The sequence below is a fragment of the Pogoniulus pusillus genome, chromosome 15 (assembly GCF_015220805.1).
Source record: "Pogoniulus pusillus isolate bPogPus1 chromosome 15, bPogPus1.pri, whole genome shotgun sequence".
Classification (NCBI taxonomy): domain Eukaryota; kingdom Metazoa; phylum Chordata; class Aves; order Piciformes; family Lybiidae; genus Pogoniulus; species Pogoniulus pusillus.
Window position 1 is genome coordinate 24,113,050 of NC_087278.1, and position 17,248 is coordinate 24,130,297.

The 17,248-nt window shown below is 44.1% G+C and overlaps 1 protein-coding gene across 2 annotated transcripts in view; it reads left to right on the forward strand.

The window, feature by feature from the left end:
* DENND5B (DENN domain containing 5B) overlaps positions 1 to 16,573 on the forward strand; it is a 141,307-nt gene extending 124,734 nt beyond the window's left edge. For both annotated transcript variants that reach the window (XM_064155788.1, XM_064155790.1), the window contains 9 exons: positions 395 to 523; positions 2,352 to 2,473; positions 4,755 to 4,900; positions 7,274 to 7,392; positions 8,538 to 8,725; positions 10,322 to 10,404; positions 10,568 to 10,694; positions 11,625 to 11,799; positions 12,652 to 16,573. In XM_064155788.1, coding sequence (XP_064011858.1) covers positions 395 to 523; positions 2,352 to 2,473; positions 4,755 to 4,900; positions 7,274 to 7,392; positions 8,538 to 8,725; positions 10,322 to 10,404; positions 10,568 to 10,694; positions 11,625 to 11,799; positions 12,652 to 12,835 — 1,273 coding nt within the window. In that variant the 3' untranslated portion in view covers positions 12,836 to 16,573. The remainder of the gene's footprint in view (positions 1 to 394; positions 524 to 2,351; positions 2,474 to 4,754; positions 4,901 to 7,273; positions 7,393 to 8,537; positions 8,726 to 10,321; positions 10,405 to 10,567; positions 10,695 to 11,624; positions 11,800 to 12,651) is intronic.
* The last annotated feature ends 675 nt before the right edge of the window (positions 16,574 to 17,248 follow it).

Genomic DNA, 17,248 nt, shown 5'->3' on the forward strand with positions numbered 1-17,248 from the left:
AGCAGCTGGAAGGGGCAGCTGTGATATAATTAGGTTCTGCAAAGTGGCTGCTTTTTAGTGTTAGCAGGGAGGACAACGCAGCAATGAGCACACCTACCCCTGCTGACCTTAGCTAAGCAAGGACACAGCTGAATTGGGGGGTAGTGCATTCAGGTTGCAGCCTGCCATGCCTGGGAAGGGCTGCCCCATGTCCCTAGGCCAGCCTGGAGCTGCTGAGGGTCTCAGTGCCACAGCACAGGGCTCTGCAGGGGCTCTGCTGGCAGTCTCTGTCTCTAGAAATTGTGTCAGGAGATGTTTTTCCATTCAGCCTCTGCATCACACTGCTGAATGCTGCCATTTTAAAGCATGTAAGAGTTATGTAATGATATATCTTTTTTTTTTCCTCTCATTTCAGGCATGTTCAAAACATGAGTGAGATAAAGACTGATGTGGGGCGAGCCCGAGCCTGGATAAGGCTTTCTCTGGAGAAGAAGCTTTTGTCTCAACACCTGAAACAGCTTCTTTCCAACCAGGCACTTGCCAAGTAAGCTGTCTGGTTTTCTCAGTGGTTCACTTGCATGTTTTCTTCAGTGGTGTGTCAAGGTGCTGTGCAGGCTCGGGGCACAGCCAGGCACCCTGTTTGGGTACTGTGGATTCTAGCTAGAAGTGATTGAAAGACAAAGGACAGCTGTGGGGTGGAGGACAGGACAGACCTCTGCTCATCTGCATAAAAAAAATGATCACAGTTTTCAGGAAGGAGATGTTTGGGTTTGGTCAGATCAGTGCATTGATTCAAGCCATTTCACAGCCCTGCAATCACTGTATCTTCTGCAAATGATGCAGCAGGGGTAGGAATGTTTGCTTTCTCACACAGCCATGTGTTACATGGATGCAAGCCAAACACAGGCCCTCATCCTGACTGCTCAGGAGCTAGGTTGGAGGCCAGTTCTCTCAGCCACTTAGTGGATAGCCCAGCCTTGCCTCCTTTTGCAAGCACAGGTACTTAAAGATCTGCCTGTGTAGGTGTTTGCTAACTTCATTTTCTGAAAGGAATTCATTTAGAAGAAAAAAAAAGCCAAACTCTATGAAAAGAAAACATTGTGGTTATTGCATGCAGTTCTAGCTCTGATGGGTTACACTTATGATTTATGCCAGAAGCTACCAAATACTCAGATCTGCTAAGGGGAAGAAAGAGGAGAGAGTAGCTGGAGACAGTCACTTTCTGGGTGATCAGCCAAAAAGATGGTGGCAGACACAGACCTTTTCCTGAGGTGCTGTTTACAGCCATCAACCTCAGCAGCTTTCTGGGAGTCTGTTGCCTTCAGACCACAGAGAGTGTGGTGAGCTCTGTGCTTTCACAAAGCAGGTGTCCTGGGGTCCCAAGGCACTGCATCGGGCAATTGGTGATGTACAGTGGATGCCTGCTGATGCTTGGTACCTTCTTGTGGTGGTTTGGCTGTTACCCCATGCCCCCACACTTTAAGAAACACCCAGCTAACTCAGACGGGCTCTGGGAATATAAATGAAGCTATTTATTTACAGCTAGCACAATATACAAGCAGATATTTACAGTCTATACAGTTATATACAGAAATATACAAGTTAAAAGTAATACAGAAACACAACAGCCCTCCCAGAAACCTGAGTCCCCAGGAGGGGCTCTCAAACCACCTCTGCACCTTCCCCCTGCCCCTCTCAACCTTACCCCAGTCCTAGGAAGAAAAGAGGTTCAGCCAAGAGGTTAAGAAGCAAGGTTAGTGGCAGTGAGGTTAGGAAGATGTAGCTCAGTCCGAAGCCAGCCAGAAAGTGAAGACAAAATGGCCAAAGTGCTATCTAATGTTTACATTCTTCTTCAGCGAGACTCTGAGGGAAGGAGACATCACCACTGTTTTCCTTTTCAGCCTATCATCTAGTTTTTCTCACCAAAACATTCTAGCCTGCTTCAAACTAGCACACTTCTGCTTAGTTTTCCCTCTCACAGTGTGAAGCAGAGGGAAGATTAGGTTTTTAGACAGGGATATTTAACAGTGGGGAGATAGGAGAGAGAAATGAGGTTGCTGTATGTTGGTTGAGGTCTGTTGTGTGTAGTGTTAGTTTACATCTGTCCTTTGCAGCAAAACCAATCCTTTAATGAGATGAACTCCATAGCCTTGCTATGATAGCATGGAGCCATCATCTGTAGGGACACGCATCTGTAGAATGTGTGTCACAGAGGGTAAATTCCCCTTATGGGTTTCTAGTAGCTTGTGTTAGCTGGGGAGTATTACTTGTCATACTTCCTATAAAGTTCAAGTCTTCATGTTTTGAGATTCAAACACCCTTTAAGATCTTTTTGCACAAGAAAAAGAAGGCAGTGTATCTCTTTCTACCAGGAAACTTTACAAGCGTTATGCTTTCCTGCGCTGCGAAGAGGAGCGGGAGCAGTTCCTCTATCACCTGCTGTCACTGAATGCTGTGGATTACTTCTGCTTCACAAGTGTCTTCACCACAATCAGTGAGTTGGAGAATCAATCATTTTGCCCCCGCATCAAAATGAGTGGCTGTCATGATTTGTAAGAGGTGATGTTGCTGTTGCTGGTGCCTGAGTAGCTGAGCCCTTATCTGGAAACCTTGGTTACTGTGTCTGGGCTCGTGGGTGCTGGGTGTTGCTCTTGGAAACCAGCTGGAGAGGCAAGGTTGTGATGAAGTGCTCTGGATAAGAGCATTGCACAAAGGATAGTAATCAGCAGAGAGTGCCACTGTACCACTTGATTTTCTTCACCAAGCTGCATGGTCTCTTTCATCTTTCCTCCCAGACAAGTCGCATCTTTCTGGCCTTCGACAAGTGTGCATCCTGCTCTCCATAGACTGACAAGGAGGTGGAAATCTTGGAGGATGAAATACATGGCATTTTGTGCTCTGATGTCTATTTTAAATCTCTTTTTATCTCTTCTTAAGTGCCAAAATTATTTCTTCTCTCTTCCACTCCTGTAAGAAGGAGAGCAGAGATGGCACTGAAAGCTGAAAATGAATCTTCGTCTCTCCAGCACTAGGCCATGTCATGAAGGCAGGACCCCATGAGATGACCTAGTTACTTGGATTCACTTTGGCAGGCCTTTGCCTTCATTTGTATGCCTGCTCAGAGTGAAGTGAAGCAAGTTTTCCACTGCTGTCAAAGCAGGCACTCATTCTGCTTTTTCTCCTCTTAAAGCAATAAATCCCCTCAGAACTAGCACAGCACAAAGAGATTTATTCATCCTTGATTACCTTATTTCTGCAGGGCATCCAGCTTGACATCTTTGCCCTGTAGCACAAACACCTGGAATTTTAGGGTATTCATTTTGAGTGTAGTATTGTTGTACAGCATACAAAAAAGTAAAAGGGCTGACTTAACTTTACCTGGTCAAAAAGGCAGCTTGTGAAACTTGAGGGAGAGGGTCTTGATATGCTAGTGTGTGGAGTCTGAGTTAAATCCAGAATGGAGTGTGTGGCAGCCCTTGTCTTAACTGGTGCAGATTTAAAAGCAAAATAATTACAACAATAATGCTAGAATCCTAGAATGTTTTGGGGTGGGATGGACCTTGAAGATTTTCTAGTTCTGGTTACCCCCTAAGATGGGCAGAAACCTCTTCCAGTAGACCATCCAACCTGGACTTGAGCGCTTCTAGGAATGGAACATTTACAACTTCTCTGAGCAACCTGCTCCGGTGTCTCACCACCCTCACAGTAAAGGATTTCTTCCTAATATCTACATCTACCCTCTTTCAGATGGAAAATGTTGCCACTTGTCCTGTCACCATGCTCTCTGATGAAGAGTCCCTCCCTATCCTTCCCACAGGTCTCCATTTCAGTACTGGAAGGTCTTCCCAAAGCCATCTCTTCTCCAGGCTGAGTAACCCCAACTGTCTCAGCTTCTCCTCATAGGGGAGGTGCTCCAGTCCTGTGAGCATCTTCATGGCTTTCCTCTGGACTCACTCCAAGAGGTCCATGCCGTTCTTGTGCTGAGGACCCCAGAGCTGGACACAGTACTCCAGGTTGCAGTCCCACAAGAGGAGAGTAGAGGGGGAGAATCCCCTCCCGCGACCTGCTGGCCACCCTTCTATTGATGCAGCCCAGGATGTGATAGAGTTTCTGGGCTGTGAGCGCACATTGCCAGCGTGTATTCAGCTTTTCATCCCCAAGTCCTTCTCCACAGGGCTGCCGAACCCCTGCGTCGCCCAGCCTGCGTGCTTGAGATCACCCCGACCCCGCTGCTGGACCTTGCGCCTTACTGTTTAGCGGAGGGATGCCCCGACCTTGGCTGACATTAAGAGCCGCGCCGGCACTCCTGACCTTCTCTTCCTCCCATAACGTCCTCTGTGCCCGTTCAGCCTTTCCGGTCGCCGGGGCCAGCGGGGCTTGTCCGTGTCCCCGGAGCGCTGAGCGAGGGCCCCGGCGCTGCCGCCGAGGCGCGGCCGGTCGTGCCGCGGGGCTGCAGCTCCACCGTGCGGCGCCGCCGCCTCCGGGTAGGTGTCGCCGGGGCCCTCGCTGAATCCAGGGCGGCGAGAGAGGCTCCTGCGGCAGGCTGCTCGCAGCGCTTAGTGCCAGGGCAAGGTTCGGGCAGCGCACGCTGGAGGTTTGCCTCCGCCCTTGCATCAGCTGTTACAGGGAAAACAGGGCAGGAGTTCTCCATGTTAAGTTGCGGAGATACGAGACGAAAACCTGTCTCAAGCTGCGGTTTACTCCAGAAACTGTGTTTATTGTAAGGAAGGCAAAAAATCAGTCAGGACTAACTTCCTCCCTGTCTCTGTTCTTAGTGATCCCTTACAGGTCAGTGATAATTCCCATCAAAAAACTAAGCAATGCAATAACAACATCAAACCCCTGGATATGTGTATCAGGAGAGCTAGGAGACACAGGTGTAATGCAGATTCCTAAGAACCACCTAGAAATGACCTTTGAGGTGAGTACATGCTCTTTACAGCTTGCTTTTCGATTTGAAATGTGTTTCTGAAGAGACGTTAATTTGGTGAGAGTTTATTGTCTTAAAATCACAGCATTAGAGGTTTTTGATTGTGAAATTGCTCTGCATTCAGATACATCCAGGGAAGTACTGTCTGGCCCTCCTGTGCTAGAAGAACGTTTCCTGTGAGCACATGAAAGTTTTAACCACAGACTTCACTGCTGTCTCTGTCCCAGACTGGAGCTCTCCTTCTCGCTTAGACAACCTCTTTCTACATCTCATTGCCTTCCATGTTTCCTTGCCTAATTTTCCCTTTCAGGGCTCATTTCTGACATCTCATTTCCCTTTCACATTTATTTTCCCTTCTTTCAACCTGTCTTCCCACTTACCACCACCCAGATCACTTTGTAGCTCTGGACAGTGCCAGATTTCTTCTACTCCCACTCCAGTTCATTGCCTGACATTGATGTTTTCCTTCCAACAAGACAATCTAAATCCTAAGCCCTACAACTTCCCAGCTTCATTTGATGCACCCAAAAAACCACAGAGATGCCATTTCCACTGAACTGTCTTCTCTGGGCTTACTGTGGTTTCTTTGTGTTTGAGTACCTGGCATTCCGATCTGCTTTCCCACTCATCAATTACAGGTTGGCTTGGTGCCACCTCAGAGCAGCTGGTGATGGGAATTGCAGGGAAAGCCCCTTCAGGCTCCTGTAGCTCCCAGCTGTATTGTGTTCAGCAAGTGATTTTGTAGGAAAATCTGCTGATAAAATTGCAGTTGCATCCACTGATTGTATGCAGACTGATGGTCAACAACAACAGCAAGAAAACCTTTTTGCCCAGTATGGGTAGATTTTGCCAGAAATTGAGAGAATATTTTTGTGATAGAGTGGTTGCCTCTCATACTCTTATTAGCATCTTGTAGAGAAGATCTACAGTCTTCTAACAAGTTGTGGCCAGGTGGGGGTTGGTCTCTTCTCCCAGGCAACCAGCAACAGAACAAGGGGACACAGTCTCAAGTTGTGCTGGGGGAGGTCTAGGCTGGATCTTAGGAGGAAGTTGTTGCCAGAGAGAGTGATTGGCATTGGAATGGGCTGCCCAGGGAGGTGGTGGAGTCACTGTCCCTGGAAGTGCTCAAGAAAAGAGTGGATGAGGCACTTAGTGCCATGGTCTACTCGATTGTACAGGGCTGGGTGATAGGTTGGACAGGGCTGGGTGCTAGGTTGGACTGGATGATCTTGGAGGTCTCTTCCAACCTGGTTGATTCTATGATTCTATGGAATATTTTATTAACTTACTTATTCTCTGCATAAGTTCACAGGCTGACCATTTTTGTTTTCAAGTATTTGACAGAAGGCTACACTATTATTGGAAACTCTACAATCAGAGTAGAAATTCTTTGGGACAGAATTGTTTTGGTTTGTGTTTTGTTATAGAATCTGATTTTGGACTCTTGGGAGCTTTAAGGGTGCTTGGTTTCAAACCTGGTTACCAAGTGTCTCCTTTCAGACAGCAGCTTTGGATGAGTTAAAAATTCAACTGGGAATGATGGAATATGCAGAAAAGATACACTTAGTGCCATGGTCTAGTTGACTGAGTGATAGGTTGGACTGGATGATCTTGAAGGTCTCTTCCAACCTGGTTGATTCTGCATTAACTGTTCTGGATTACTCTTTTGGCTGAAGGTTTCCAAAAATATCAACTGGAGTAGGCACCTGCTGTGGAAAATGTCAACCTAAGTTGCTTATTCAGCAGTATTAGAATCAATGAAAGCCAAGATCTTAGAAGATAAGTGTTTAGGTGGCATCAACAGATGTTGCTGCCAGCTCCACCTACAATTACATATTGCACTGGAGTTCACAGTTGCTGGTTCTCTGTGTTCTGTCTCTTTGTGATGTTAAGAGACTCACATTAGTGATTTTTGTCTTGGAAAACGGATCTTTGAAAGCAATAAAGCAGTTAGGTACTGGTTTACAGTGTAGAGAGAGTCAACCGAAGGTCAGTATGATCAAACTGCCTTTCTGGAAACAGGTGTACTGAAGATCTGTTTCTTCTACAAAAGCACACCTTTCTGCTGCCTTTCCTCAGAAATTTGTGATTCATGCTTCTCAGAAATAGTCAAAGTGAGTGCTCACAACAAAGAATGTAATCTCTTCACAGCCTTTTAATAGCTTTGTTTCAAGGTGTTTCTTCTGTCTTAAGATAATGATTCTGCTTTTCAGAACACTCTGTGTGTTTGTCTGAAAATACTTGCAGTAGAAATCCAAGGAGATGGAGGGAAAGCATACATTTGAGGTCATATGTGTGCCTGGGGGGAGTGGGGGGCTGTTGTCTGTTGTTTTTAAATCAAGTGAAAACTGTTCTTTATTGCAGTGCCAGAATTTAGGGAAGCTGACGACCGTTCAGATTGGTCATGACAACTCAGGGCTACTAGCCAAGTGGCTAGTTGATTGTGTCATGGTCAGAAACGAAATAACAGGACACACATACAAGTAAGTAACCAGTTTTGATTGTGCCTGTAACTCCTACCTGTTAAATCTAAAGAGAGTGAGAAAAGGTATTCCTCCAGTTGACAGAACACTGGGGGCTGATGTGGGTACCTGCTCGGGTGGGGCTGTTTACCTCCGTCCCCAGTTCTCTCATTTCAGAAGCATTACTGAAGTCAAATAATCTGATAGATGAGGCTTGAATGTAGGATTTTCTTAACAGCTCTCTGAGACAGGACAGACAGTATGAATACTTCTCAAGTGATTCACATGTTTGTGTGTAATAAATCTCTTAATTTTAAGTATTGTGGTAAAATTGTGCACAAATGAACTCTTTAAACCCCAAGAGCTGCAATGATAGTTTTGGGCAAATCTTTGGTTTCTTTTTCTCTCAAAAAAAGAAAATATTCAGATGTCTAAATGCTGACATGATAAGAAACTTGGATTACAAGAAAACAAAAGGTTTTGACAAGTTCTTAATCTTCTATTGAGTACAAACATCTTGTGTCAAAACAAAGTCTAACTTACCCTTGGTTTTACAAAGCATCTGGCTAAGCAGACTTACTATTTCTTCTAAATGTGGACTTGGAAAACTATAACACAGAGAAGTGAGTTTCAGAGCTCAAGTTTGGTCACAGCATAGGGGGAAAGTAGGAAGAAAGAAGGTACAAGCACTGGGGCTATGGATGTGTGCATGGATTTCATTAAGACTATAGATGGGGTCAAAAAGCACAGCAGTAAAATGAAGTGAGACTTGACATGAGGATATGTCACAGCTTCAGTTGGGTGGGAACTCTGTGAGGGCCATTGTTTGTCATCATAATATTTTGAACAGCTGAGTATCAGTTGTGGTTGAAGTGAAAAATAACCCAGCAGAAATCAAGATGTGTATAATACTTTGTGTTGTTCTGTGCTTTCATGCAAGCTTTGTGTATTTCCCTTTTCCTAAGGATGGGGATGAATGTAGTTTTCTGGTTTGGTTCTGTCACTTGTGGCACAGGGGGTGCTAGCAGTTGAATTTTGGGTGGTGAAAAGGCTCTGGCTACAGGCTGTTTCCTGCCTGTTAGCAGGGTTTCTGTGTGCTGTCACTCACTCTGAGATCAAGCTAGACTCCCTGTGGCTGACCTGTGCCTGTGCTGGCTGCATGGCAGGTTTCCCTGTGGGAGATGGCTTGGGAAGGGTGTCGACGATGGCAGCTTGGAGCGAATACTCATTGGAGAGCTGGTGTCCTCCACATCCGAGGAAGAACTGGGAAAGCAATGCCGTACTCCACCCCAACAGAAATCTCCTACCATGGCTCGACGACTGAGCATCACTTCCCTTACAGGGAAGAATATCAGTAAGTCCTTTGCTTACTCCCCAGAAGCCTAGGGAAATGAGCAGCAACTGCTGAAAACTAAAGCTCCTGTGAACAGGAGAGCTTCTATTGCTCCACGCTCTGCCTGGTACAGAGGAACAGCTGTGAGCTGAGGTGGTTCTGCTGCCCCAGTTTGTCTCTGCCACTTGCTCTCTGACTGTACGTCGTTGCCTCTTTCAGTGTCCCAGTTTGTCAGCTGAGGGATAGCAATATCTTTCCTTGGAGCACAGAGATACGAGATGAGGGAGAAGGAGGCAGCAAAATTTGCAGCAGCTGATGCTGGTCAGCTTCCTGGCTCACTTTGCAATCTGTAGGAAGACAGTTTTTTCTGGAGGGCATTAGACCCTGATGTGGATTCTGTGAACTGCCTTCTGGAGGAGCACATATCAAGAGGGACCCTAGAGTACATCAACTTAACGTTACTAAAATTAGGTTGTGCAACTGCACCTACCCACAATGGAGCATGGGACTGTAAAGGGCATGTGATGCATTCTGTGCTAAAACATAGAGATGAACACAGTGTAGATCCTGTTTGTAAATCATCCAGCTCCTGTAAAATTAGAGGATATGACTGCTGAAATGTCAAGCAAGGAAAGATTAGCTTCCAGGAGCAATGCAGCATTTAAAAACCACCATAGGACCACTGCTGCTCTTCATATGTGTGAGTCCATATTGGCTGGAGGACTTTGCACAAGAGCATTTCCTTAGGTCTGAGAACACTATGGCCCAGGAATTCATTTGTCTTGTAAGGCAGACCTATCTAAAACTGGCAATTATCATGTACTAAAATGATACTGAATGCTTCCAAAGTAATTGCAGGGTAAGTCAACAGCAACTGATGTAAGTCTGAAAAACTAAAAAGGACTTGCAGAAGAACCATGAAAATGATTGAAGTCTGGAAAGCATCTGCTTAAAATGAAGTTTTTAAAGGTTGGTTTGTTTTAATCAGAAAGTGGAAGATAATCTTCTGTACCTACACAGGAAGATGAGATGGTAGCAAGTGAAACACAGCATGATTCAGTAGCTGGAACACACAGCTAAAAAGGTTCAGAGCAGAAGCATGGCATAGGTTTCAAGACAGAAGATAACTTACTTGTGGAAGGAGCATTCTCTGCCTGTGGCCTCTCACACAGATAGAATGACAGGACGTGTCTGAAATAGATGCCTGTTTTGGCTCAATAAAAGAGTGTGGGTTCAAGTGGGGAATTAATGACTGCTGGGTTTTCTGGCCTCTGCCACATAGAATTGAGTCAAATGACTGGACTACAACCTTTCAGCCCACGTCTCTTCATGCAAGTATTGCTGTACTCTGTGGTGGGCAACGTATGATAAATTCAAATAGAATATGTATCAAACCAGATCCTTGGGCTGTGCATTTTTAAGCAGAGTGATTTGACTATTCCAGGGTTGCTCATCAGTTGCTTGTAATTAAGGCTGAGGTTTACCCAAGACAAATTATTGCCTGAACTCTGTTGAAATACAGAACAATTCCTGCACTTCAAGTCATGTCATTGTGAGAGTTCAATGAGTGTTTTAAAGTTGGTGCCTTCAGCTGATATGCTCTCCATCATTTTATAGAACCTAATGCAGGTCAGATCCAAGAGGGAATCGGGGAAGCTGTGAACAATATTGTGAAGCACTTTCACAAGCCAGAGAAAGAGGTACTTCCTACTTTTTATCACTTTCCTGGTATCTACAATGCATGTAAATATCTTTGTGAACAGGAATAGAGCTGGAGTACTAGCAGACTGTTAACTTCTACATTTGAAGCTTCTGGCACATAAACAAGGCAAGTTGTACTTACAGACTTTCCCTTCTGCACAGAGAGGGAGCCTTACCATTCTGTTGTGTGGAGAAAATGGTCTGGTTGCAGCATTGGAGCAGCTCTTCCACCATGGATTCAAATCAGCTCGCATTTTTCATAAGAATGTCTTCATTTGGGATTTCATAGGTAAGCTGGTATGTGGTATGGAGGCAGAAGAAACTTTAAGGAGGTGGTGGAGTTGCCATCCCTGGAGCTGTTCAAGGCAGGATTGGACGTGGCACTTGGTGCCGTGGTCTAGCCTTGAGGTCTGTGGCAACAGGTTGGACTTGATGATCTATGAGGTGTCTTCCAACCTTGGTGATACTGTGATACTGTGATGACTACTCATGCACAGACCCCAGAATCTTGGCAGCTAAAGTGCCATTTTTTCCTGCACAGCATCAGCTGCAGGTTACTTAAAGTCAGTGAGAAACAAGATAGGAAAGGAGAAATACTAAACTCTATACAAGGGATGAGTGTGGATCTGTGCAGAAATTTAAGAGCACTTCAAATTCTAGTCATTTATTTGTGCATGTGCATTCAAACAGCTGTTTTTCTACCCAGAAAGAAGGTAGGATGAAGGGTTGAGTAGAGTAGCAATCAATGTTAAGGGGAAAGTTAGGAAAGGACAGAGAGTGAAAGATTTATGGTTTTAGTTGTGAGAACTCTCCTAATCACTGCTCTTGTCTTCTACTGGTGCTTCTCTGTAGGCTTGTGTTGCAGTCATTTAAGGCATGCTTATTCCCTTAAAACATGCTTGGAAGTTGAAATACTTTGCCTGAGGGTAAATATAAAAAATCAAAGCTGATGTTATCACTTACAATGCAATCGTTGATAGGTACTGTGATGCAGGTCCTTGATGCTACTTAACTGTATAAGGCATCAACCAGTCTCCTGACCACTGCTATGTAGCAAAGGTAGATCACCACCTGCCTACAGTCTTCAGAATGAGAAATCCATATAGAAGCATGTAGAATAGATCTCAGTGGGTTGGGTTCTTTAAGGATCCCTCTGTGGAATTTTGTGTCACAGTGAAGGACTTCTGCTCACTGGGTTCTGATTTTCTCCTTCCCCTAGAGAAAGCTGTCGCTTATTTTGAAACCAGTGACCAGATTGGAGACAATGAGGAGGCCCTTTTGCTTCAGAGATCTTCCTGCAAAACCTTCTGTCATTACGTAAATGCCATCAATACAGCTCCAAGGAATATTGGAAAGGATGGCAAGTTCCAAATTCTGGTTTGCCTGGGGACAAGGTACCTAACTGCTCTTCTTTATATATGTCTCTTGCATTGAATTGGAAAAATACTTTTGCCCTAGAAGAACACTTTTGCACTGCTCTTATTACCTGTAGCTTTCCATTTTAAGATATCTTATACCTATTTGCCTATTTTAGGCAAAAAATTGAAGCAAAGCAGCAGTGTTTAAACTGCTAAAAATGTTTTGAGCTCTTGTGTAACTGTTAACTTGACAGTCATATGTATGAAATTTATCTTGAAATGGTATTTCTGATGAAGTGCTGGCTTTGGGAGTGCAGAGTTCCTTTGTGAGAGCTGGTGCATTTCTAAGTCATCATTGAATCATTTTGCCGACGAAGATGGAACATCTGCCATAATTTTGACACAGCTGTTCCAGATTAATCTTTATTTCCTATGAGAATGCTGTCTGCCTTGCACTTGTAAGCGGGGCAGAGTGGGAGGGCCTTAGTTATATTTCGAAGGATGGAAGTTGGTATGTCTAGAAATGAGCACAATTTTTGTCTTCTCTATCTGGATACATGGAAAACAGTTTTTATTTTCTCCTGAGATTTATTTCCCCTGTGCCTGTTCTGAAAGTGTTGCTGAATTCTTCCAAAATCAGTTGTCCCATTCTGCTGATACCTTGCCATAGTCATTCCTACAGGACATTCAGTTACCTGTTTTTTTCCTAACAAGACCAAGGGGTTATAATTACACTTGATTGCAGATCACAGGACACTTCTCTGTGAAAACAGCATGCATCACCCACAAAAAGAAACTGCATGTTGTTGGTTGTGTTCTTGGGGAAGAAATTGAGTTAAAGATCTGTTGTGCTCAGTGTTAAAATAATTCCTTTCATTCTGTTTACAGGGACCACCTGCTCTCTCAGTGGATCCCACTGTTAGCAGAATGCCCACCCATTACAAGGATGTACGAGGAGAATGCTCTCCTACGGGACCGCATGACCGTCAACTCCCTTATCCGCGTCCTACAGACCTTGCAAGATTTCAACATCATCCTAGAAGGATCACTTATTAAAGGAGTGGATGTTTAGCATGGCTTTGCTGAGAACTTCATTATTCCTTTCCCAAGCGAGCAAACCGCAACAGGAGACCTGTCAGAACTTGAACACGATGGTAGTGCACCACTGTAAGGCGTAGCTGCCAGCTGAAGTGGGAGTGGGAAGCCCAGTTTCTGCCAAGCGGGGACTGTCCTCTAAAGCTGCAGAAAGCTAAGATGCAGTATTGTAGTTTATTTGAAACAGAAATTTAGTATAAAATAGAGTATTTTCATGTGTTAGATGTGTGTAAATATGCTATCTTCTTTAAGAAATTATATTACTCTAAGAAATTTTTTCTTAGACTAAATGTTCTTGTTCTTGACTATGAGTAGCTTAAACCCAGGGGAAGGACCTGGCAGGGGGAAGGACTGAGGTGGGAAGGGATGTTGCTACTTGCTTGCAAGGAAGAAGCCAGTCAATGTGTAAATACAGCACAAAGTCAGCAGGGCTTTTTTCAGGTATTGCAAATACTCTTAGGTAGCCATTGGGATTGTTTCACTCTTGGAAATGGTGTAAGCAACTGCTGGTTTTCTGACTGTACATAGTCTCTCATAAGTTTTCTTTGTTTGTTTGAAGACTCAGCCTTTTCCATGCACAGAAGTTTTGAGTCATTTTTCTTTCTGTGAGGTTTTTTTCTGTCACTTTTGTGGATCTCCAAAAGGGGGAGGCAAGTGTCAAAATGCTTAAACACTGGAGAGGAGGACAGCTGTCAGCCTCAGAGCCCGAGTATGAGACCTGCGTAAATGGTGCTGCTGCAGCCTGAGATGGGGAACGATGGATCGCTTGACTTGCTCCATGTGTCCTTCGCCTGTGTACCTGTTCTGATCATTTCCCCTCACCCTCAGCCAGTCTGTGTTGTGGACAACTTTATAAATTGTTTTTTTCTCATGTCGAGGAATTTGGTTCGTATCAAATTCTTGCTGTACTTGAGAAGAATCATTGCTGCAGAGCCACAAACACCGAAGTTGCTGTGCTACTGAACTGTGTCAGCTGTTTTTCCAGTGCTGACAGGTTATGAGTCTTCCTTTATCCCTTCAAACTATCCAGAAACCAAAACAAAAAGACAGGGGGGAGGAAAAAAAAGAAAGGAGTATCTCCCTTAGGTATTTTGAGGTGTCTCTCCTATGAACACATTAACTTCAAAGACTGCAATACAGCTCTTGAAGAGGAAGTGGGAGCAACTGAAATCCTGTATGCTAAAAACATGAAAGGATGTTACATTAAAACCACCTTGTGGATAACGTGCAGCAAATATGGAGTGCATTTTCCATGTTTGTGGATGGGAGTTGGAAGGATCTGAGGGCATAGTTAGCTTCATCTGGGTTTAGTTTTTGGAGGTTAGTTGTGTTTTCTCACTTGCTTATTCCCTATGATCTTGCCAGTTTCATTAGTGCATTTCTGTGGATGTCTCACTTGGCTGTGGCTTGGGAAAGGCCCCTAACTGGTGCTGCAGGTGTACTGCCTTGTGCTGTGCTCTCAAGCAGCACTAGAGGGGCAGCAGCAGGTCTGGGCATGGTGTGCGTACGGTGAGGAGAGGGATGAGAGCTAAGGAAAAGAAAACAGGATTAAAATTAGGGTTTGCTTTCTCACCTACCTTTTCTCAAAGCTTTTCTGATTTCCTGTGGGCCTTCTGCTGTCCAGTTCTTACACCAGCACTCACTTCAGCATCTAAGTTTCACTTTACTTTCCCAGCCAGAGGAAAATTCCTCATGTAACTTCGTTTCATCAGAAGGGGAAGTTTTATAAAAGTACTTTTGTTTCCAAAAAAGAAATAAAATGTCAGGGAGCCATGGACTTTTATGAAGGTTCTAGCTTTCAGTAAGCATTCTGTCCTCCTGGGCTTGTACTTCCTTCCTTAAACTGTCTAATCTCATCCCAAATACGTCAGGCAGCACCACAGTGTCACTACTGTGAGTGACTAACACGAAGGTGTCGTGAATTAGTACGCAGCAACCACAACAGTGTGACATCTCATAGACATCCAGAAATGTGAATTTCAGAATGACAGTATGCCAGGTTGGAAGGGACCCCAAGGATCATCTGCGTCCCAAAGATATCTGGATGTTAAGGATGTGTGGCCAGGCAAGTCTGCTTAACTCAGCAGAAGATGCTCGACAGTGCTTCAGCAGCAATTGCAAATGCCACGCCTGGTACTTAACTCTATCAATAAATTATACATTTAGCACCAGAACCCATGTGGCAGCATTATTTGGTAATGACATCTTAGGATGTTTTGATTTGTGTTGCAGATCAGGCTTTTTATGTCTAATGGCTGCTATACATGAATTTGCATGCCCAACCCATTCTAAGTGACTTTCAATTTACTGAAATAATAACCTCTTTAGTCCTTAGATTTCTTCACAGCATCGTCTGCATTTGCTAGCTGAGTATGTTTCAAAAGAGTACTGCTGCAGGCTGCTCCAAAGGCTGTTTATGACTTAACCAGTCATAACATAACGTCCAATGTGACACAGGTTAAGTGCATGCAGGACAAGCTGTGCTCTAAAGAGGGAGCACAGATGCATAGACCAGACCCAGGGAAAAGGGTAGCAACTACATAAAGCCTTTCTTAAGTTAAAATAAACCAGCCTGAGAAACTTTCATATTCAAAATAGGGCCTTCCCCTATTTCAAACTGCATTAAGGAACTTTTAGCACTTAACTGTAACACAACTTCACATCAGCTTTTTCAGCAAATGTTGAGTCGTTTGGTTTTGTCAGGTTTCACATCACACTGATAGCGACAACACAAAAATCATGTATGTCTAATATTTCCTTGGGGGCAAAAAAACACCCTAAGATATGTTGGAAGTGGCACAGCTGAGTGCCTCAGACTTCTCAACTAGTTATTTTGCAGCCTTAGGAGTATGGCTCTTTGTAGAGTACGTTTACCATGTGTATTTTTATTTTAGCAGACTACTTTTGTTTGTTATAAACAGAGGGAGTCTTCTGTAAGTTTTACAGCAGTGCTCTTTCCCGCTAGAATGGTCAGAAAGCCATCAGGATTCTTCTAAGCTAAGACAGTTGTGTTTTTTTACTTCAGCGTTAAGCACCTTCTTTGGTTGAGAAAGGGAAGCTTAGAAAAGACCAATGATCTCTGGTATCTGTTTGTTGGGGGCAGTTTTGGGGGAAAGAAAAAAAAAGAGGGAAGAAAAAACTCCCATCCAATGCCTCTCTACGGACATCTGAGTTTTCATCATCCTCTTACAGCAACATCCTGCACGGTAACTTTGAAGGAGTCAGAGAATCAGATGCCTCACTATGTACAAAAGGTGTATTTATAACTCTCTGAAACGAGTGAAATCCTACTGTTCAGTGAAAGATCTGCTCATGTTTATTCCAAGTCAGTTTGTGTAATTAGATGTCATTGTTCAAAGGATGTCTTTTTAGAGTAGCTGCGCAGTGGCCTAGTTGAGAAAATGACTTCTTTCAGTCCAATGAAGGTGTGCTTCGTAAGGGGAACATATTGTATGTTACACTTGAAATGTACAAATCTACCCTCTATAGCTTAAAACGATCCTTAAATGTTTCCACTGAGTATATTTTATCTTTCCATTATTACTGACTGGACAAGAACTGGATTCTTTTCAAGATGACGTTAGTAAAAAGCATTGTTATATCAAGCACTTTAACATACAGACCACAAACTGACATGGGTTTTTTCCAGGTTTTGAAGTCCATTGCAATACAGCTTTTCATGCTATGTCCTTTACAAATTAAACTGTGAGAATAATGGGTGGTGTCACTTTCTCCTTGCAGAGTAACTGGAAGATCTGAGTCTCAAGCCAAAGTGCTCACCTGAACCCGGAGGGCATGTTTTGTAAATGGAAGGAGCAGAACAAAATCACTCAGCCAATAGTGACTTCTGATGCTGGCAAGTCACAGGAGCATAGAAGGGGAGAGAGGGTCTGCTCTCAAAACCTGTCTTTCTTCCTTCTCCTGACACAAAAGTTTGGCCATTTTCAAGGTTTGCTGGAAAGTGTGGCTGATCAAAGGGAAGAAACGGGATTGCAGTGAAATGGTTTGCTGGGCAGCCTGGCTTGCTCTCTTCCTCGGTAGCTCGAGTGTGTGGTGGTGATGTTTATCACAGCCTAGCAGCAAATTTATGGGGTCCCATAAAAGTGAATGGAATCCGTAGAGCTGCGTGTGGTCAGATTTCAGGAGGAGTGCTTCATACGCCTCCCTACTAAGTGTGCTAGCCTTGGGTATGTAAATTGAAGACAGTGGGATCTGACATGTTAAAGGCAGTAAGTACTTGAAGTAAAGCAGGACTAAACTTGCCCAGATGAGGAAGTACAAATATCTTCCTCTCCACTGTGCTGTTATTGATGCAGTCTGGAAACACTGCAATGTTTTCTGCCAAAGGTAAGTTGAAGAAAACTGTCTGAGAAAACTTGCCTGGGTAGGA